At 38.9% G+C, this 22,138-nt stretch overlaps 1 protein-coding gene across 1 annotated transcript; it reads right to left on the bottom strand.

The window, feature by feature from the left end:
- Positions 1 to 693: 693 nt before the first annotated feature.
- Positions 694 to 5,582, bottom strand: LOC147611980 (protein NLP9-like). Its single transcript, XM_086783831.1, has 4 exons — positions 3,832 to 5,582; positions 3,647 to 3,694; positions 2,476 to 3,532; positions 694 to 2,305 (listed from the first exon to the last, which is right to left on the bottom strand). The coding sequence occupies exons 1-4, from the start codon at positions 5,113 to 5,115 to the stop codon at positions 903 to 905; spliced, it is 3,792 nt and encodes a 1,263-aa protein (XP_086639957.1). The 5' UTR covers positions 5,116 to 5,582; the 3' UTR covers positions 694 to 902.
- Between the last annotated feature and the right edge of the window lie 16,556 nt (positions 5,583 to 22,138).

The raw sequence follows: 22,138 nt of genomic DNA, 5'->3' as shown, positions 1-22,138 counted from the left end.
GTTGGTCCCAAACTTCATCCAACGTTAAATACCTGACATTTTTAAGGACTATGGCAAGATGGCAGATTTGACGTGCATTTGATATTGCATTACAACCAACATGGCAATCATTAAACTGTTTTTGTATGCTCCAGGTATAAGAGATTTTATAAGATGAATCTAATCTTCTTCATCCTGTGCATTTCCCAATGGATAAGGAAAGGCTGAGAGAGAGAGAGAGAGAGAGAGAGAGAGAGAGAGAGAGAGGGGAGTCTTTTAACATCATTGCCAAGCCAATGACATCAACAGCAAGAAAAGTTATCCTCTAGAGCAAAATGGCACTTAGTGCTTAGCAGAAAAACTCCACCAAACAGGCAAGTTGTGATCTTCCCACTCACATAAAACCAAAAAAAAAAAAAGGATTGAGAGAGAGATATATAGATCATGTTACTGTGTGCTGCGGCCAAATACGGCTTATGAGACCTATACAAAAGGCATAGTATGCGTGCGCACACACACACAGAGTTGCTTTAATCCTTGATACATTTGCAGTGGACATTAGCAAGCAGTATTTCTGGCATGGCATGCATAGAGAGAGGGAGAGAGACTTGCTTTAATCCTTTAGACATTCGCAATGGACATTAGCAAGCAGTATTTCTTTTGCATAGGATAATAGATTCTTTGCCATCATTAACAAAGCTACCACGTAATCACTTTAGGAATGAGCTCCATAAGATTTACTAAGATGGCTAAAAGTACAGTAAAATATGTAACAAATGAGACTTGGAAGGCTTGTGTGCCACCAGCATCTCTGTATGACCTTTAAATAGATCAAGAGATAGCTAGAGAGAAACAGGTGGGCACTACGTGAGGGTTTGCAGCTTCTTTTTGGGGCAGGGGAAGAAAGTGACTCTTATTGGATTTCAATATTCTTCAGTGCTTCCACTGGAGCTGCCAAGGGGTATTGTATAGTCACGCACCATCAACTTTATGTGATTACCACCAGAAGATCTGAGAATATCAAAGCACTCAGACAGATCTGCATCACATGTGAGCATGACCCATTCTTCATCATCATCCAAGTACTTCAGATCGAAGCTATCCATTTTCAGCTTGAATCTCTTCCCAACTTCCTCTCGTATATCCATGTATCCACAATTTAGCCCTAGTTTGAATCGCATTGTGTCGTCTCTATACTTTGCCTTGACGATTGTTGATGCTTCTTTCAGAGCTTGCCTTCCCCTTAGGGAGCTGACGACTGCACTGAAGGAAGGCGATCCAGAATCACTGCCTTGCAACCTTGAAGAATCAAATTGAGGGGAGGATCCAGCTACACCAGGAGAGTGTTGACTTGCTTCATCTTCAGGTGTAACTGTCTGCCCTGCAGCATCTGCATCCACTCCCACACACTGAGAGTGATGAGATAAGTCATCTACCCTCTCAAACTGCATAGCATGTTCTCCTTGAATGCTCCTCAATGCAGCAAAAGCTTCCAAACTTCCATGAACCCTGGACTCCAAATTACTGCCATTCCTCTTATTACCACTGAGGAGTCTGAATGTAAATGCCTTGCCCTTCCCTTCCCCATCAGAGACAGCTGAACTGACCTGTTCACTTGGTTCAACTTTGGCTGAACCCAGGCTTTGGAGAACCTTTGGCAGCACAGCATTGCCTGATGATGGAACTGCTACCGTCAGAAAAACAGTGCTAGGAACTTGTGAGAAATTATTGTTGCTATCAAATGCATCATTTACTTCAGCATGTAACTGAACCATTGTGTTTCTCCGAGGACTCCCCCCTTTGTGCACCTTTCCACTCTGCATAAGTTGATTACTCGTTTCCACACTCAACCTTTCCATGTCGGTGGTGCTTCCGACTGCTTCAGTTTCTGCTGACGTGCCCAGCAATGGGGAAATAGCATCAACACTCGCTGCTGAAGGGATTGGAGTAAACTGCATATTCTCAGGTGAAGAATTGCATTTAGTTTGCGCTTCTTTCAGTAAAAGTACAGGATCCAAGGAAAGCTCATGTGAGCTATTGGAGATAACCGAATTAGGGATGCTCGTCATGGCCTCCAAGGAGACAGCCCAGCCGCTCACTTCTACTGCTGGCATGCCGCTACTTGTCTGCATTCCTTTTATGGCAGCTGCTGCTGATGTAAAATCACTTGTCAGGGCATTGATTTTCAGTGCCCCATCAGCACCCTGGACAGAATCAATCACGCGTTGCAGCTTCTGAAGTGACCGGCTGACCTTGTTGATCTTGCGTGATGGCCACCTTGAGATCCCATGCTGCCTGCATATCCTCTTCAAAGTTGTTGGACACACTGCACATTTCATTTTTTTTTAAAATAAAAAAAACTTAACTAAATTATCCAACAATGACCAGCAATCACAAATTTTAACTTTGTGAAAAAAGGTGGATTGCATACTGAGTTGACACAGATTTTTTGTCCAGGACCAAACCACAATCTACAAAAGTTGAAGACTTGCGTACCGCCTATGCTCTTGGCTGCATCCTTCAAACTACCAGCAAAGTACTGTTGCAGAACACTCAGGCTGATGGTCTTCTCCATTGCCCTCCGGCGGCTGCTGTCAGACCGCTTTTTGCTATTAGTACTGCTCTTATGTAAGTCCTTCGCAGATCGAAGCGAGCTGATATCATCATTTACATGAGACACCGAAGGTCCTGAGTACTGGGGTTTCTGCCCTGTCAAGGCTTCCAAACCGTCAAGGGCATAATGAGGTAGTACTTGCCTCTTTGCCTCACCAAGTTGGGTTATGGGGATCATTTGGTCTTCAAGCTCTTTTTGACCTTGGCCTTGTGCAGCTGAGACTCTGACTAGCAAATTCTGGCTGGTAAGCTCACCTAAACCACCTGGTACATGAGTTCCTGCCGGTGTCCCCCGAGGAAGAATTTCAATACCGCCACTGCAGTTAGGATGCAAGCCCAAGCCATTGCAACAGGCTGTCTCCTCTTCCAATTCGGCATCAATGACAGTCCGTAAACTTCTGCAAACACATTGCAATGTTACAGAAAGAGCATTCAGCAAGAATTGCTGTTCTGCAGGCTTCAAGCATGACTGTGGCAAGAAGAACTCCAAGACATAGTCGTTCCCACCCGTAAGCACACTCCGTAACCGAATCGCAACAGCTGCATGCAACTTGAATACACGAGCAAGGTGACCAAGTGGGTACTCTGCTATGCTGTACTCTTTAACATCACAGGAAAAGAAGGGCTCGTTGGAAACGAATGCTTTACCAGGAACACCCTGCTTCCTCTCCAGACAATGCTCGGAACATGCTTGCCTAAATCCACCTACCCCTGAGTCACTGAGACAGTAGGGGCTATCCCCAGTAAATAGCCCAACTCTACTGGAATCATAGCTGGGCAGACCAGTAAGGCTGCACTCTCTCACCTGATTGTTACCAGGAATGCAGTGCAAAAGGCAAGGAACCCAAGTTTGAGCCAAAGGCAGCTTATGTATTCTACAAACTGCCATCAAAACCTCTGAGATCTCAGCAAAAACAGCTTGTCGAGCATCTGTTCGCACCTGATAAGCAGCCGATTAGCCGGAAGAGGCCTAGCAATATTAATCATTGTTTACACACCAGGCAAAAGCCTAAAACTCCTATTGAACCCAGAAAAAAGGAAGAAGGTAAGATACCTGCAGTGGAAGGCAACGCTGCCTTTCAGTACTGCAGAGGTTGACCTCCTGCCACAACCAAACAAAATAGGGTGCTAGTTAAAAATATAAAATGACCAAATTTATGCCGGCTAGAAATGAACTGCCCAGGTTTGGGTACAAACACACTCACACATATGTGAACAAGATGACATTGAGATGATTACCTGGAGTGCTTGGCAAATGCTTTTAATCTCAGTTCTGTACTCAACTTTCTCCATCAGCATAACTAGTTCAATGGCAGCTAGACAGTTGCCAGTATCCTTATCTAAGACCGGCAAAGCTAGCGATCCACGCACGTTGCAGCACTCTGCATCATTGACACGCAGGTACTCGCTCTGCCTGTAGAATTGCACGTTGGGAGTCCATTCGGGGAGCTTCTTCAGAAAGACACGGCCTGGGAGCCCCAGAAATGCCCCAGGATCACCTTGCTCTGCTGAGAAAGTGTACCTGGTAGAGAGCTTTCTGTAAGTAGAGAGGCCATCATTGACAGCCTGACGCAGAAAACATGGCTGATCGTGTGTTGTCAGAAACACCCTTTTCCCTGCCTTCTGAGGTACCCAGACCTGTACAAGGACATCACTCCTAGACAAGCGAAGGTAGTTGTTAAGTGCCAGCTTGAGACGATCATTCAAGGAAGGAGGAGATGACGCCGGAACTCCTTTGAGACCAAGGTGTCTACCGTTTTGCTGGAGATGGAGACCTGGATATGGAGTTTTAAACACAGAGCTCATATTGTCCACAAGATCTGTGCTTGTGCGTGTAAATTGATGCAGAACCTCACGGTCTGTAGCTACCATGACAGCACCGACAACAGCCTTTTCTTTTACACCTCCTAGCCTCTCCTGCTGCTGCTCTCTTGAGGTGTAGGTATCGGTAAATTTTGCAGATGGAACAGCCACTGCCCCGACCATGTCCATCGAAGCTTGCTGCTGCAGCATTGCCTGCGGGAAAATGTTAGAGGTTTGCAACCCGCCTGAGTACATTGAGAAAATCAAAGGCTTCTGGACCTCGTCGGAGCAATCCGGCTGCGAGTCTAGGCGAGGTGGGGGAGGTTGGCAGCATCCTGAATCAGCCTGGAAGGGAAAAATTGAGCTGATGACGCCACTGCCACTGGGGGAGTCAAGGAAAAAGGGAGGGCTCGGGGAAGGGAGGGGGGGGCTCTGAGAAGCTAAGAAAAGAAGTCCAGAAGAAGAAGGGGAAAAGGAAGAGGGGGAGAAGCTCATGAGGTATGAAGCCCCCAAATTCAAGCTGTTTTCTGTTACTGTGGCTTCTTGTGCTGTGTTGTTGCCAGCAGGCCATTGATCCTGCATCGGCTCTGTGGCTAGGGCATCAAGATCCATAAGCTCATACAGAAGGTTATCATTGATGAGTTTAAGGTTAGGGTTAGAGTGCAGGTTTGTAGGGTTTGCATCAGAAGGAAGTTGTTGCTGCTGCGATACCAAACCCATCGATTCCTAGATTGTATCGCCAATTGGATTGCTCTTTAGTTCTTGACGTGGTCGATGGCGGCCCTTCCTATGCTCGTAAATTTGCCCGAAGGTGCAACAGAATTACCCGGACTAGATGCCGCCATAGCCATATGGAGACAGAAGCTTATCCCCTTGTTGCTCAGCTTCGTCTTCCTCTGCTGCTTCTTCTAGTACTGCACCATAGGCATGGCCAGAAGTTGAACATAAAAATGCTTCTTTTGAGGTACCTGATTTCTTCTTCTTCCTGTGTTGCTGCAGCAGCTGCTGCAAGCTTCAATGGCGAAGTAGAGAAAGCCAGAAAGACTGGGAAATGGTGAATCTATAGGCAGGAGGCAAGCAGAAGGAATTCGCAGAAAATGCAGAGTAGGAAAGCACGACAGGGATGCAGGGTAGATTCCGCCGGCCCCCGCTTGTGGGCTCTTTTGTGTCATATTTATTTAAAAAAACGATAATTTTTTAAAATCTCTCGTGTAATTCGCCTAAAATGCAAAAAAAAGGAACTAAAGTTAATTAAAAGATGTTTTTGGTGCACGCAAACTCATTTTAAATGTATGAATTTAGAATTATCCAACTTGGCTTTCAAAATTCAACACCTTGACAATCTGTGCTTTCAAGCTAAGCCATTTTTAAAGCTTTTGAACATCATTATGTAGTGAGAGGAACCTTTTTAAAAAAACCACTACCTAGATTCCATTATTGAGAAGGTATCTAAAGGATCACATTATACATAAGGAGATTCCATTATTGAGAAGGTATCTAAAGGATCACATTATACATAAGGAGGCTCCCACACCTCTCTACATCTTGAGGTCTAGGTCCTTTAGTAATGTGGGCCTGATCTTGATCATGCACATATCTTGGCCATACTTCTGCTATCTCAATGATGCGCATCTATCGAGTCTCCACCCACATTCTTTCTTTTACAAGCACACACATTAACTAGTTTTGAGAAGCACATATGCAAACTTGCAAAGAAATGTATCTTAAGAAGTGTGTGTGTTGCCACATAGGATAAAAAGATGGAGGAGGTGGGGGGAGGAGGAGGATTAAAAGACTGAAAGGTAAGGAGGAGCGGGGAGGTTGTTCTCCATCTTTGTCACTTGCACATTTGCTTACTTATGAATATGAGCTTATCTTTACCTTAGGAATATAAAGAGGTCAGAAATCAAACATGTACAACCCTCAAGCCATACTAATCATCACAAATATGCAAGTAAGCACCCTAACTATATTTCAAAGGCTTTCATAATCTTTGTTGAATGTTCATCAAAAGCATTGAAAATCTTCAATCTAGAATGGTGCAAGTATGTTAAGGCTGTGCCAATGCTAGATGCTCTTATCAATTCAATGTTTGAACAAAGACACCAATTATCACCACATCCCTAGATCGCCATAAGAAACTATGGGACCAACAACAATTGAGGATGCACCCTTTGACGCATAACTTACCCTAATATCCCTAACTACTATGAAAATTAAAATAAATATATATGAGTTAGATTGTTTATAATGGGGAGGCTATGATACAAGCTTGGTAACTCTAAGGTTGTTCACACTCCTATGTGTGCCCATCGAGAATGAGAGATCACAGCCATGGAAAACACTTAAATAGGTAATCTTCCCTATCCATAACCTTCCCTCAAAACTCTCCTTGTTTGTTTACGAGCCTAAAAGTCTAAGGCTCCATTTGCAAAGTGCTTCCATAACCTTAAGAGAGATAAATTATATATCACCAATGTTGTTACGAATGCAAGTGAGTACATTTTTACCAATATAATGTTTTTATTTACAAGGAAACTTAATATGTCTATTATTAAGTTGAACCAAGGTACAAAAATAAGACACCAGTGAAATAGTATAAGTCTAGATAATGTTTTTATATACAAACTTATAAACTTTCAAAACTTGGGCATCTTCTATGGTAGTATGTAATGTACTTTTGGCGAATTAGTCTCGAGAACCCACTAAAAACTAGAAAATTTTAGGCAATATTTTCTTAAAAAGTTTCTAATGAAATAGCCCAACAATATCAAAGACCCCTCTAAAATAGCCCATGGGTTAAAAATAGCCCCTTTTTTTCCTTGAGTTGAACAAAAAAGAAGAGAGTATATGTAAACAATCACATTAGACTTGAGGTATGTGTAGATTTAGTGGGAGTAGTGCGTCCTTAGTTGTTGAACCTATTGGATTCCCTTCAAAGACCCCTTTAGTAACATCTCAAAATTTTAGTTGCAAAACTGATAAAGCCTTTCAACTTGAACTCTTGTGCCTTTTCCACAAAGATTTGACCATTACATGCTTCCCAAATATTTGAGATAGTTGAACTTTGAAACAAGGCGAAGTCACCTCTAAGGCATTGTATGAAATAATTACCACATATGCAAATGTGGTGCAATCATTCACTTCTTGATTTTGATTTCAAGTAGACATCTATGCTCGAGGTCAACTCGTAATTAGCTACATGGGTTTGTACATGCTATATGCTCTCTATGACTCAGCCATTTTACATATATACTTTATATCATCTTTAACTTGGCCATTTTATCGACTATTTATATACTTTCACATGAGATATGTGTAACCAACCTTGGAATTTGGTGACTAACAATAGCATCATTGTATGAGACAAACCTATCTAATATGAAAATTAAAATAAATAGATATGAGGTAGATTGTTCATAATGGGGAGGGCTTGGTAACTCTAAGGTCGTTCACACTCATATGCATGCCCATTGAGAATGAGAGATTAAAGCCATGGAAAACACTTAAATAGGTAACTCCCATGTCCATAGCCTTCCCTCAAAAATCTCCCTTCTATGTTAATGGCCTAAAGGTCTAGGGTTGCATTTGCAAAGTGCTTCCATAACCTTAAGAGAGAGAAACTAAATATCACCAATGTTGTTATAAATGCAAGCGAGTACCTTTTTACCAATATAATGTTTTTCTTTTGCGAGGAAACTTAATATGTCTATTATTAAGTTGAAGAAAAAAGAAGAGAGTATATGTATAGAATATCACATCAGACTTAAGGTACGTGTAGGGCTAGATATTGCCCTTCTGGGAGTAGCACATCCTTGGTTGCTAAACCTATTGGATTCCCTTGAAAGACCCCTTTAGCGACATCTCAAAATTTTAGCCAGAACTGATAAAGCCTCAAGAAGTTTTCAACTTGAGCTCTTGTGCCTTTTCCAAAGATTTGACTATTACGTGCTTCCCAAATATTTGAGATAGTTGAACCTTGATAAGGCCAAATATTACGTGCTTCCCAAATATTTGAGATAGTTGAACACTTATAAGGCCAAATCACCTCTGAGGCCTTGTATGAAATAATTACCACATACGCAAGTGTGATGCAAAGCATTCATTTCTTACATGTCACCTACTCCATCTCATGATGCTATGAGTATAGATGCATTTTTGACCTCTTGGAACCTTTACTCCAAGCTTTCTTTTTGATAGCCATGATGCCCATTTTTCTTGACAAATACTTACAAAATGATGATGTAAATCAGGATTTCTGTTCTTCTATGGTGATGATGCTCTCTCATTTTAAGATGATGTAATGCATGAGAGCCCTTCACAACCCAAGGTGAAATCAACAAACCGGAGTTTGTCTGCAGAGAAAGAGAAAGTTTGAACTTTGGTTAAAGAATTTCATGAGCGCACGCCGCCCGCTACGTCATCGCATATTCTACGCTGACGTCATTCAAAGATTCTTGCATTCCGATTGGGCCTTAGAATCTCGAAAAAACGCCACGCGTCGCTATCCAATTTTCCTTCTCGGTGCCCCACGAAAATGATCGCTTTTGAATCCCATCCACGTTGGAATCTCGCCGACGTGGAAGTTGACGTGGATAAAGTTTACAGGCCATGAATGTGTTGACAGTTGCACACTTCTAGTTGCTTTTAGACGGGCACCCTATGGCTCTAAAATACTTGCAAAATTTTTAAATGGCCGTCAAAAACTACACTAAAATATAAAAAAGCTTGCTATATTTCACCAAACCCGGCAATTTTGAAGGGTCAAGGGTGCCTGTCAAAAATCGAGCCTGGTTGCAATTTCTAGAAGTAGAAGCTCGATGCATGACTCTTTCCCACTCGGCCCTAGCCCCAGTCCCCGTCCCCTATGGTCTATGGCCTTTGGAACATGAAACATTAGATTCCAAAAATCCACGCGAGGCGCCCCCCTATGCACTATGGCCGATGCATTGAGGTGGATATTTCCATATAATTACAACTATTTTTTCAATATGAGGCGGATTAATCTTTTCAAAAGTTGAACAGGCTCTAGGATTAAGTGGCCCCATCTTTTCTTAAAGCCCCCCTTTGCAAATGCTATTCATCTCATTAAAGCCTCCCTTTGCAAATGCTATTCATCCCATTAATATAATTACAAAATTGATTCTTGAACCATATTTTAAAATAATTCTTTTTGAAACCCCACAATCAAAAGAGGCAAGGAATGCATCACTACCTTGCCATGTTACTAATATCAAATACTATAATCTATATCAAATTATCCACATTCTACAGTCATTTGCAACTTTTTATCCATATGTGTCAAGAAATCACCATAAACACACTCCCACTCCAAGGACAACAAGCCCTTTTCATGAAGGGAAAACTATAACATGATACATTTTCTAGACAAAGGAGGTAAAGTGGTAGTGTGTTAGAACATGCCACACGATTTTTAATATCATAATGTGCATTCGGCAAGTCTTTGGCAAACCTTCTAAAACCTTGACGATTTGTCGCTTAAAGACAAAATCAAACAAACTTCTCACATGAGATGCAGCTAACCGAAGAAGTGATTTGGAAGGGCTATTCTTTGATAAATAAAAAGATAATGAGGAATACCAACTTTCTTCCTTAACATATGATTCTTCCTTTCACAACACACACTTACAACTTGCAAATCAAGATTCGTCACTAGTGTAAGATTCCTCCTCAGCGTGAGTAATGAATAAGCCTTTACTTCAATCCCCTGTAATCATTCCCTATTTCTGAATACAAGAAAATATTATTTTTTCTTGTTTTTGTCTAGAGAGAAGAAAAATTCTAGAGAGTGGTAATTCAATATTGAGATATTTTTGGATAAACAAATTCTCCTAATATCAAAAATATGTTTCCCTGAAACAGAAAATCATAAATTTTCCAAGGTGCATTAGGAATCAAAAATTAGGAATCAAAATGATTTAAAAGACCTTAGCCTAAGGGTCAAGATTTGCTGAAATTTTTGGATTATGGTCCAATTATGGTTCCTATGGGCCAATAAGATTAATCCAAGTGTTAGGATGAGATAAATCCAATGAATAAAATAAAATACCCAAAAATGAGTAAATGCCCACATAAGATGCAGAATTGACGTTAAAAACTATGAGATATTACTAAAAAAATGAGATATTTTGGAGTAATCATAAAATTTTGACACCTTGGTAAGGAAAGGGGGAGACTTCAAGGAGGCACCTATTTCACACATGTGAATGAGTTTTAAATTTAAAAATATTAAGATATTTTTATCTCTCCTCTCTCCTGGATCAAACTGGATCAAAAACGAAGCTAAACTGGTCCAAATCTTGTCCAAATTCAGCCAAACTGAAGCTAAAAATTTTTAGAACTTAGTTGGACTCAGTTAGTGGCCTCCCTCACCTATAAATAGACCCTCATTCTTTTGTATTCTCATCTGTGAACTAAACCATGCCAATATTATATTAGAATAAGCATATTTTCTATTATCCCCTAAAAATCCTCTACATTTTGGAGAGATTGGAGCTTCTCTCTCTCTCTTCAACCTTCCTTGGAGCTTTCCTCTCAACATACTAACCAATTGATTGGTTGGGAGCCTCTCCTAAGAATAGAGAAGCAAGCAAAACAAGAGGTAAGATATGACTTTATGGTTTTTCTTTAATCTTCTGAATGTTTTTCACTTCTCAACCCTCTCAAGCTTGAGAAGTATTCAAATGAATGGTTTTTCAATGCAAATGAAGCTCTCCAAAAGAATTCTAATGATTAATCTCTCCAAAGAATTCTAATGATTAATCACAAAAAGTTTACATTTATGCTTAATTAGAATGTTTTTTAAGTTTATCTCTCTCCCCCCCAAAGAATGGTCATTCCTATGACCAATTCTCTATTCAAATGATGCTTCTCATGGAGCAATTCTCAATTCTAAAATCAAACTCTATGCTAATAAAGCTAGAGGCTAAAGAAATGGCTTTTTAATGCTACATAAATTATTATAAAATTATGATTTAGATCCATAAATTGGATTTAGATCTATTGATAGTTAATCTATCATAAGTGTATTACTAAGTCTTATGCTTTTCAAAATTATTAAAAATTATCAATAATAGCAACAAAGCTATGGCAAAATTTTTAAAAATTAACACATAAATCATTTTTATGCATAATGTAAAAAGAGGACTTCCTACCATATTCTAGGATTAGTCATCCTATGTTAAATGAATAATTCTCATCATATCCATGGAAAATTAATTTTTAACGTTTATGCATAAATAGTTAATTAGAGAAAAAGAGAAATTTTTAGTAATTTCATTTATATGATAAAAGAGGAATTCCCATGATAATGGAGATCCATGTATTCCAATGGAGAAAGAGAAAATTTGGAATATTAAAATAATGGATATTTTATTTAAAATTAAATAAGAATTTTAGATAAATTATTTTTATGCATAAGAAAAATATAAATGATAAAAGAGAAATTCAATCATTTAAATGGAGAAAGTGAAATTCTTGTCATATTAGGATTAATGGATATTTTTATTTAAATTTTAAGAGAAATTTTAGTTAAAATTATTTTCTGCATGAATAAATTTAAATGATGAAAGAGGACTTCCCATTATATTTGAAATTCAATCATTTAAATGGTAAAAGAGAAATTCTTGGTATATTTGAAATATTAAATATTTTTATTTAATTTAAAGAAAAATTTTAGATAGATTTATTTTATGATAAAAGAGGAATTCCTATGACATTTGAATTGCACTCATTAAATGAGAAAAAGAGGAATTTTAAGCTTATTTAAAAAAATGGATTGTATGTAATTAAAAGAAGAATTTTTATGATATTTGAGTAGAGAAAGATTTGAATTAAATTTTAATGACAAAAGAGGAATTTTCACCATAATTCCACCTAGGGAATTAAGGTTGAGAAATTAAATGGTAGAAAGAATATCTCTAGATATTTTATTTGGTTAAATCACTAAATTGGTATTTATCCAAAAATAGATGTTTATCTGAAGAAAATCTTTGTTAGAACTAAACTGAATGATTTTGGTTAGACTACGAGAGGGACGGATAGTAAACCTACTTATTCATCTCTCGATCTGAATCAAACAAAAACTTTGTGACTAATTCCAGTTCCTAAATACAAAGAATAGACTACCGTTGAATTAAACTAGTTTTTCTTTGACTGAAATCACCAAGAATCTAGTTGGACAATCAGTCAAATGATGGGTAGATTACCCTAATGAGAGATCAAGGATTCTCATTTATGAAATTGGGAATTAAGGAAAAAGGGGTTTTGTGGAACCAATCTCAAACTGGGAATTTTACTTGCATAGAACCTCTGTTTTCATTTAAAGGATTGTTTTACGCCAGAATGCTAGAGGAAGCATTTGGCATGTGTTTTACTAAGAGAAGGTTCGTTCAACAGCTGGCGGGGAGTCGGCGAGGGACGTCGCTTGTGGTAAAGCTTGGCGAGGTCTCTTGACTAGCCTCGATACGGTTAAAATGGTGCGCTTCCGATATGGGCGAGGACCGATGACGTGATCCCTGAGTGAAGTGCTAGGACACCTAAGGAGGATCCTAGAGGGTTCCGACCAGGTAATGCACGGGCTCGCGGTTGCTAGAACACCCATTCGTGCATCGAGGAAGATTTGGATGGACTAAAAGGAAAGATTTTTGTGAATTAAATTTTGATATTGGATGGACTAAAAGGAAAGATTTTTGTGAATCAAATTTTGATATTGGATCTCGTTGGTTGGCGAGCTGGTCTTCAACAGAGAGTCCAGCTGACATATTTTGTAACACAATGGACTTAGAATTTTGGAGGATGATGATCAGTAATATTATGATTTTCATTGAAGGATTGTTTTAAAGATAAATGGTAATTTCATATTGGGTGTGTATGTGGCAATTTCATATTGGGTGTGTATGTGGAATGCCTACCTTAATTTTTGCATGAAATGCCGGCTAGGGGGCCTGGGAACTCTTTTCCTCGGTACCCGGGCAAAACACAACCAAATCTTTATAAAGGAATCCCACCGATACAGTGGTCGAGTGGTTGGCTAACCCATGGGCCCGTTGGGGTTATAGGCTAGATCGGAGGACTCCTGTGAAACAATTAAGATACGATTAGTTACGTTAGTTAGATTAAGTCTTGAGAAGACCCTTGTTCTGTGTGGGAGGGAATCAGCGACTGTGCCTCGTTTTTAAAGGAGGAAAAAGGCGGTGATTCTATGGACCAAGTGCAAGTCTCTTCTTTGATCTGACCATGTGACTTCAGGCTCGGTCGGATCAGTTTAACTAGTTAAGACTTTGACTCGTTAGATTAATTCCCGCGTTGAAGATTTTCCATGGCGGAATCGCCCGTGCCTTCCGGACGAGGGAAGTTTTTTCAGGCTCGATTTTGGAGGAACCGTCGAGCTAGTCTCTTGTCTGGACATCCGCGAGCGAGGCCCCGAGTGTTGATCCCCGCCTCGCGCGAGAGGCTCACGCCGCTTCTGCCGCCAGCGCCGCCGGATGGGGCACCGCGGAGTGGGCGGGGGTCTCACAGGGGCAGCTGGTATCAGAGCTTTGTTAAAAGCTAATAAGGAGAAATGAATTCTTATCAGAAAATTGTAATAAAAACTCAAAAAGAGCATTTATATATTGTATTTTCATTCCTTAAGCTTTATTAATGAAGATTTTTAATCAAAGAATTTGATTTTATAGATGGAAGTTCCACACTTATCTGGTGTTCCTGACCTCACCCAGTCTCACAAGACATGATTGCGTTCGCCTTCGAGCATCTCAATCTCTTTCGCTACAACTCGAACAAGCCAAGCCAGACTTGCAGGCCATTTCGAGGATCTATATTTTCCTGACCCAACGGAGAGACGGCAACACAAGTGGTTTTGCAGGGCAGTATGTTCACGCCTCTTGCGACTAGCGTGCAATGCTGAGGCAGAATCTCTCATTGACCATGATTCTGATGAAGCTGAAAGTGATACATGGTATTATTTTATATCACTCAAGGCCTTGAAATTTCAAACTTTCCTGCTAAATCTACAGACTCCTTAGTCGCTTTATTCCTAAGGAGAAGATAGTAGCTCCCTAAGCAGCAAGGGAACATTTGTATCAGGGCATGTCGATAGCCCAGTACCGTCGTCTTATGCGTCTCCTGATGAGGAGATTTTGACTTTTGGAGCCGAGCTGCTCTATGTACATATTGCAACTTATATATAAATAAAGAAATGTTTTGTGGAGAAAAATTCCCTTTTGTATAAGTGATTGTTTATGGACGAGCTGATAAAGCAAAATCTGTTACCGGATATATGTCATAGATCTCCAATAAGATCATTTATCTTGTTTAAGAAATTATTTTTCGAACCTCTTAAGTCTTAGGATCTCGTGGACGATATCAAAATAAAAATTCATTAATATATCATTTTTGACAGAATCATGAGGCAAGGGAACTATGGCCGTCAGCCAAACCCTCTCACTGAGAGCTTGACGAAGAAGAGCTTGACCCCGACGTTTGCAAGGCTCTTCACAGAATTCAACCAGGACCCTTCAAAGGAGAAGGGGAGAACCTGGGCAAGGTTGTGGAGAAATGGGTGGAAGCTATGGAAGAGTATTTTGATGTCACAGGCTATAGAGCAAAATGGCTCTTGCCAGGCTAAAAATTGTGGAAATAGCCAGGGTGGCATGGAGGAACCATTGTGACACCAACCATCTAGATAGGAATACCGAGTCCGAGAACGATCTTTAAACCTATCTAAGGAAGAGATTTTGTCCCCCTCGGGTTCTTAGAAACCAAAATGAATGAATTTTTAGAGCTAAACCAAGGGAGCAAAACTATCGAAGACTATCACCAGGCATTTGCTCTTCTACTCAAGTATTCACCACCTCGAGATGAAGAGTAACTTATGGCCAGGTTCATTCGGGGAATGAATGAACCCTTAAACACATTGGTCAAGAATGCCAAGCCAGTGTCCATGGCTGAAGTTGTTAGAATGGCGCAGGACTTCGCCAAAGCCTTCATCGTGAAAGTCCCGCTAAAGCCAGCAGCTCCCTCATCCTTCAAAAGATTTCAGACACCAGGAAGTTCTTCCAACCTTCCGCCTCCAAAGAGACACCAAGGTCCCAACCAGAATCTGGAGACGGGAAGTTTCAGGAATGAAGGAAGACCTTTCCGGCTCTCTCAAGAATGCAAAGGGAAGAGCTTCGAAAGCGAGAACAAATGCTTCAGATGTCAGGGGTTTGGGCACTAGCTCAAGGATTGCCCGTCTCCTTCTGTGGGCCAAGGAAGCCAGGGTCCCATAACTCAGAGACAGACTCCTTCATATCAGTCCCCAATCAGGGTCCCTTGCGCTAAAATCAGGGTAACCCCAGAAGAGTGCCAGCTCAGCCTGCAGCCTCCATGCAAAGTAGTCTCCGAAATCCCTCCCAGAATTGGAACAACCAAATAGAGAGAGTTCCACCTCAGACTGTAGCAGCTAGAGCTGTCACTATAGCTGATGAAGTGGAGGAAGAAAAAGGATATATCTATGCAGCAATAGAGCATCAGGGGAATAACCATCAATTTTCAGTCCTCCAGACTCTAGCAGAGTATACCAGGGTAAGCAATTCAAGCTTTTTGATTGATTTAGGCAGTAGTTATTCTTTTATTTCCCTAGGATGTCTGCGTAAATTAGTCCTAAATAAAAAATTAAGAAACCTATGAAAGTGGAATTGGCTACCAGTGGAAAGATTCTTTTAACACACCTTGAGACAGACCTTATTCAGTTTAGCCTAGATGGGAACGTAACAGAGTGCCAGCTCAGAGTCCTACCCTTGGGAATCTATGATGGAATCCTTGGAATGGATTGGCTCCAAAAGAATCAGGCTGACATTCATTGTCACAAAGGAACCATCTCTTTCCTTGACCTTCACGGGAATAAAGTTTAAGGAACTGGAATTTTCGGATCCTCAGTGCTGCAATTAGTCAAGGCTTCTAAATTATTAAAAGGGCTCAGAAAGAGGCAAGCTGTTTAGGTCGTTAAGATGAATCTGGTAGGCATAAAATGCAAAGCTAAAGAACCAGTGAGTATGCAGATGTGTTTCCTAAAGAGCTGAAAAAGATGCCTCCGTCTCGCGAAGTAGATCATGAGATTGAGTTAACCCCCGGAGCTCAGCCCCCAGTAGGCCAGCATGCATACAAAATGCCAGTCCCTGAAGCCATAGAACTTAAGGAGCAGTTAAGACAACTGTTAGAGTAGGGATTCGTCAGACCCAGTGTCTCACCTTAGCATGCACCCGTTCTCTTTCAAAAGAAGAAAGATGGAACGTTAAGACTTTGTATTAACTACAGAGGACTGAATCAATTAACAATTAAAAATAAGTATCCTATTTCTAGGATTGATGAACTTCTGGATCGGTTAAGTGGGACCCAAATGTTCACAAAGATAGATCTCAAATCCGGGTACTACCAGATGAGAATCAAGGAGCAGGACATCCCAAAGACAACATTCAATACTCGCTATGGGCATTATGAGTTCATAGTCATGCCGTTTGGATTGACTAATGCCCTGGCGACATTTAATCGTCTTATGCAGGATATTCTCAGAGAATACTTGGATGATTTTGTTCTTGTCTTCTTTGATTATATCTTGGTATACTCAAAGAATGCTGCAGATCATGAAGATCATGTGCGCAAATTCCTGGAAATCCTAATAAGGAAACACCAACTCTTTGCAAAGAAGAGCAAGTGTTCTTTCTCTGTTGACTAGGTGGAATACTTGGGATTCATAGTATCAAAGGATGGGATTTCTCTTGACCCCGCAAAGATCCAAGCAGTCGTAGAATGGCCAGAACCCAAGACAGTAAAGGAAGTCAGAGGATTCCTATGATTAATCGGATGGTATAGGATCTTTATACCTAGGTATGCTTAGATAGCATCCCCTTTAACTAACCTTCTCAAGAGTACACTTTTTCAATGGACTGCAATGTGTGAGTACTAATGCCAGTGGGTTTGCCGTAGGCGGTGCTCTTATGCAGGAAGGTTATGCAATGGCCTATTAATCTAGAAAACTCAGAACACATGAGAGAAATTATGCCGTCCATGACTTGGAGTTACTCTCAATAGTGTATGCTCTGAAGTTGTGGAGACATCTTTTGGGACAAAGGTTCACCTTGATGTGACAGATCATCAAAGTCTGAAGTGGATCTTCACCCAAAGGGATCTCAACATGCGTCAAAGGAGATAGATGCAGACCTTGAAGAAATTCGATTTTGAAATTAAGTATCAACCGGGGAAAGAAAATGTGGTGGCAGCTGCGCTCAGCAGAAAAGCCTCCTTGCTTGCAATTAGAGTGGTGTCAAATCCATTGATCAGTGAAGCAAAGGAGAAAATCATGCAGGACAAATTCTTTGCCCCTATTTCTATCCTTCTGATGCAGGAAAGCAAGACTCCTCAGGAAATGAGTCGAGTTCTTGGCTACAAATTGGATGAAGGATGCATGTATTATACTAATCGGCTATGTATCCCCAATGATGAGGGAATAAAGGGAAGAATTCTGAGAGAAACCCATGATAGCCTGATAGCTGGACATCCAGGGTTTATAAAAACCTATATGTCTGTGAAGAAAGGCTTCTTTTGGCGAGAACTCAAAAAGGATGTACTTGATCATGTGCGGAAATGCTTAATGTGTTAGAGAGTCAAGGCAGAGAGAGTCAAGATGCCAGGGAAACCGGAGCCTCTAGACATTCCACATATGAAGTGGAAATGTGTCAGTATGGACTTTGTCACTAGATTACCTTCAATGCAATCAGGAGTTGTACTGGATTACCTTCAGTGCAATCAGGTTACAACTCCATTTTTGTGGTAGTTGACAGGCTAACTAAAGTTGCCTATCTGATTCCAGTGAAAGAAACATACACTGCAGCGGATGTTGCCAGGGTTTTCCTTAAAGAGATCTTTAGATTGCATGGCTTACCCAGGAGGATAGTAAGTGACAGAGATCCCAAATTCACATCGAAATTCTGGACTGCATTCTTCGAAGTGATAGGAACTTTCTTGGATCTCACCATAGCCTATCACCCCAAAACAGATGGCTAGACTGAAAGAGTGAACGAGGTAATAGAAGATATCCTTCGGTCATGCTGCGGTAGGGAACCCAAGAAGTGATTAAGCCATTTGCATCTGGTTGAATTTGCTTACAATGCTTCTTATCATCGAAGCATTGGGATGAGTCCTTTCAAAGCTTTGTATGGGCAAGATTGCCTTACACCGTTGACTTCGTCCGACCCATTGATCAGAGTCGAGATGTCCAGACAAATGCTTGATGACATGGACCAGCAAATGCAATCAATCCATAAAGATATAAAGGCAGCCCAAGATAGGCAAAAGCAGTATGCAGATAAAAAGAGATCAAAGAGAGAGTTTGAAGAATCAGATATGGTTGTCATTCGAGTACGACCAAAAAGAAGTTCCTTATCCTTAGGGAAGTACAAGAAGCTCTCTCCCAGATACTGTGGGCCATATGCTGTTATAAAGAAAGTGGGCGATCTAGCTTTTAAACTTCTTCTGCCTCCCCTTTTCAAAGTACATAATGTATTCCATGTCAGTTTGCTTAAGAACTATGTACCCAGTCCAAGTCACGTACTTGATGATGAACAATTGATCTCTCCGACTCAAGGCCAGATGGTACTCCAACCTGAGGAAATCCTTGATGTTCGAGAGAAGATTCTCAGGAGCAGAGTCCTCAGAGAATTTATAGTAAAGTGGAAGTTCTTCCCTCTAGAAGACGCCACCTGGGAGAAAGAAGAAGTGTTGGCGAAAGATTACCCCCACTTTGCGAGATGAGGACATCTCACGTTTTTCAAGTGGGAGAGGATGTAAGATTCCTCCTCAACTTGAATAATGAATAAGCCTTTACTTCAATCCCTTGTAATCATTCCCTATTTCTGAATACAAGAAAATATTATTTTTCCTTGTTTTTGTCTAGAGAGAAAAAAAATTCTAGAGAGTGATAATTTAATATTGAGATATTTTTGGATAAAAAAATTCTCCTAATATCAAAATATGTTTCCCTGAAATAGAAAATCAAAATAAAATTTCCAAGGTGCATTAGGAATCAATTCAAAATGATTTAAAAGACCTTACTCTAAGAGTCAAGATTTTTTGAAATTTTTGAATTATGATCCAATTAAGGTTCCTATGGGCCAATAAGATTAATCCAAGTGTTGGGATGAGATAAATCCAATGAATAAAATAAAATACCAAAAAATGAGTAAATGCCCACATAAGATGAAGAGTTGACTGAGTACAGGATTTATTAGTTAAAAACTATGAGATATTACTAAAAAAATGAGATATTTTGGAGTAATAATACAATTTTGACACCTTGGTAAGGAAAGGGGGAGACTTCAAGGAGGCGCCTATTTCACACATGTGAATGAGTTTTAAATTCAAAAATATTAAGATATTTTTATCTCTCTTGTCTCCTGGATCAAACTGGATCAAAAACGGAGCTAAACTGGTCCAAATCTTGTCCAAATTTAGCCAAACTAAAGCTCAAAAATTCTAGAACTTAGTTGGACTCAGTTAATGGCCTCCCTCACCTATAAATAGACCCTCATTCTAGACCATGCCAATATTACATTAGAATAAGCATATTTTCTATTATCCCCTAAAAATCCTCTACATTTTGGAGAGATTGGAGCTTCTCTCTCTCTTCAACCTTCCTTGGAGCTTTCCTCTCAACATACTAACCAATTGATTGGTTGGGGGCCTCTCCTAAGAATAGAGAAGCAAGCAAAATAAGAGGTAAGATGTGACTTTATGGTTTTTCTTTAATCTTCTAAATTTTTTTCACTTCTCAATCCTCTCAAGCTTGAGAAGTATTCAAATGAATGGTTTTTCAATGCAAATGAAGCTCTCCACAGAGTTCTAATGATTAATCACAAAAAGTTTACATTTATGCTTAATTAGAATTTTTTTAAGTATAACTCTCTCTTCCCCAAAGAATGGTCATTCCTATGACTAATTCTCTATTCAAATGATGCTTCTCAATCCAAAATCATTCGGTTTAGTCCTAAAAATTAACAAGGATTTACTTCAGATAAACATCTATTTTTGGTTAAATACCAATTTAGTGATTTAACCAATTAAATATCTAGAGATATTCTTTCTACTACTTAATTTCTCAACCTTAATTCCTTGGGTAGAATTATGGTGAAATTTCATCTTTTAACACCAAAAATTAATTTTAATTCTTTCTTTATTTAAATATCATAAAAATTTTCTTTTAACTAAATACCACTATTTTTTTTTGAATAAGCTTGAAATCCCTCTTTTTCTCATTTAATGAGTGCAATCCAAATTTCATGGGAATTCCTCTTTTATCATAAATTAAATCTATCTAAAATTTCTCTTTAAATTAAATAAAAATATTCAATATTCCAAAAATACAAAGAATTCCTCTTTTTCCATTTAAATGATTGAATTTCAAATATGATGGAAATTCCACTTCCATCATTTAAATCTATTCATGCATAAAATAATTTTAATTAAAATTTCGCTTAAAAATTACATAAAAATATCCATTAATCCTAATATGACAAGAATTCTACTTTTTCCATTATCATTTAAATTTTTCCTATGCATAAAAATAAATTTAACTAAAATTTCTCTTAAAATTGAATAAAAATGTCCATTAATCCAGATATGACAAGAATTTCACTTTTTCCATTTAAATGATTGAATTCCAATTATGATAAAAATTCCTCTTTCATCATTTAAATTTTTCATGCATAAAAATAATTTATCTAAAATTCTTTGTTTAATTTTAAATAAAATATCCTTTATTTTAGTATTTCAAATTTTCTCTTTCTCCATCGGAATACATGGATCTCCATTATCATGGGAATTTCTCTTTTATCATAAAAATGAAATTCTTAAAAATTTCTCTTTTTCTCTAATTAACTATTTATGCATAAACATTAAAAATTAATTTTCCATGGATATGATGAGAATTATTCATTTAACATAGGATGACTAATCCTAGAATATGGTAGGAAGTCCTCTTTTCACATTATGCATAAAATGATTTGTGTTAATTTTTAAAAATTTTACCATAGTAGCTCCGCTGCTGCTATTATTGAAAATTTTTAATATTTTCTAAAAGAATAAGACTTAGTAATAGAATTATGATAGATTAACTATTATTTGGACCAATATCCAATTTATGGACTTAATTCCTAAGTTTACCATAATTTATGTAACATTAAAGCATAAAAAAGCCATCTCTTTGGCCTTTAGCTTGTTGACTAGCATAGAGTTTGATTTTAGAATTAGGAATTGCTCCATGAGAAGCATCATTTGAATTGAGAATTGATCATAGGAATGACCATTCTTTGGGGAAGAGAGAGATATACATTAAAAAACATCCTAAATTAAGTATAAATGTAAACTTTATGTGATTAATCATTAAAATTCATTAGAGAGCTTCATTTGCATTGAAAAACCATTCAATTGAATACTTCTCAAGCTTGAGAGATTTGGACAAGATTTGGACTAGTTTGGCTCCCTTTTTGATTTGGTTTGATTTGGAGAGATAAAAATATCTTAATATTTTTGAGTTTAAAACTCATTCACATGTGTGAAATATGTGCCTCCTTGAAGGCTCCCCCTTTCCTTACCAAGGTGTCAAAATTGTATGATTACTCCAAAATATCTCATTTTTTTAATAATATTTCATAATTTTTAACTAATAAATCTTGTACTCAGTCAACTC

The sequence above is a fragment of the Cibotium barometz genome, chromosome 46, assembly GCF_041138505.1.
Source record: "Cibotium barometz isolate CiBa-2024 chromosome 46, ASM4113850v1, whole genome shotgun sequence".
NCBI classification, from domain to species: domain Eukaryota; kingdom Viridiplantae; phylum Streptophyta; class Polypodiopsida; order Cyatheales; family Cibotiaceae; genus Cibotium; species Cibotium barometz.
The sequence above is the reverse complement of the archived record's forward strand: the minus strand, read 5'-3'. Positions and strand labels throughout refer to the sequence as shown.

Excerpts from the sequence above, each read along its gene's own strand:
- LOC147611980 (XM_086783831.1), bottom strand. The coding sequence starts at position 5,115 with ATGGGTTTGGTATCGCAGCAGCAACAACTTCCTTCTGATGCAAACCCT. Across the intron at positions 3,533-3,646 it reads AGCGTTGCCTTCCACTGCAG|GTGCGAACAGATGCTCGACA; the intron begins GTATCTTACCTT and ends GCTGCTTATCAG. Across the intron at positions 2,306-2,475 it reads TGCAGCCAAGAGCATAGGCG|TGTGTCCAACAACTTTGAAG; the intron begins GTACGCAAGTCT and ends TGAAATGTGCAG.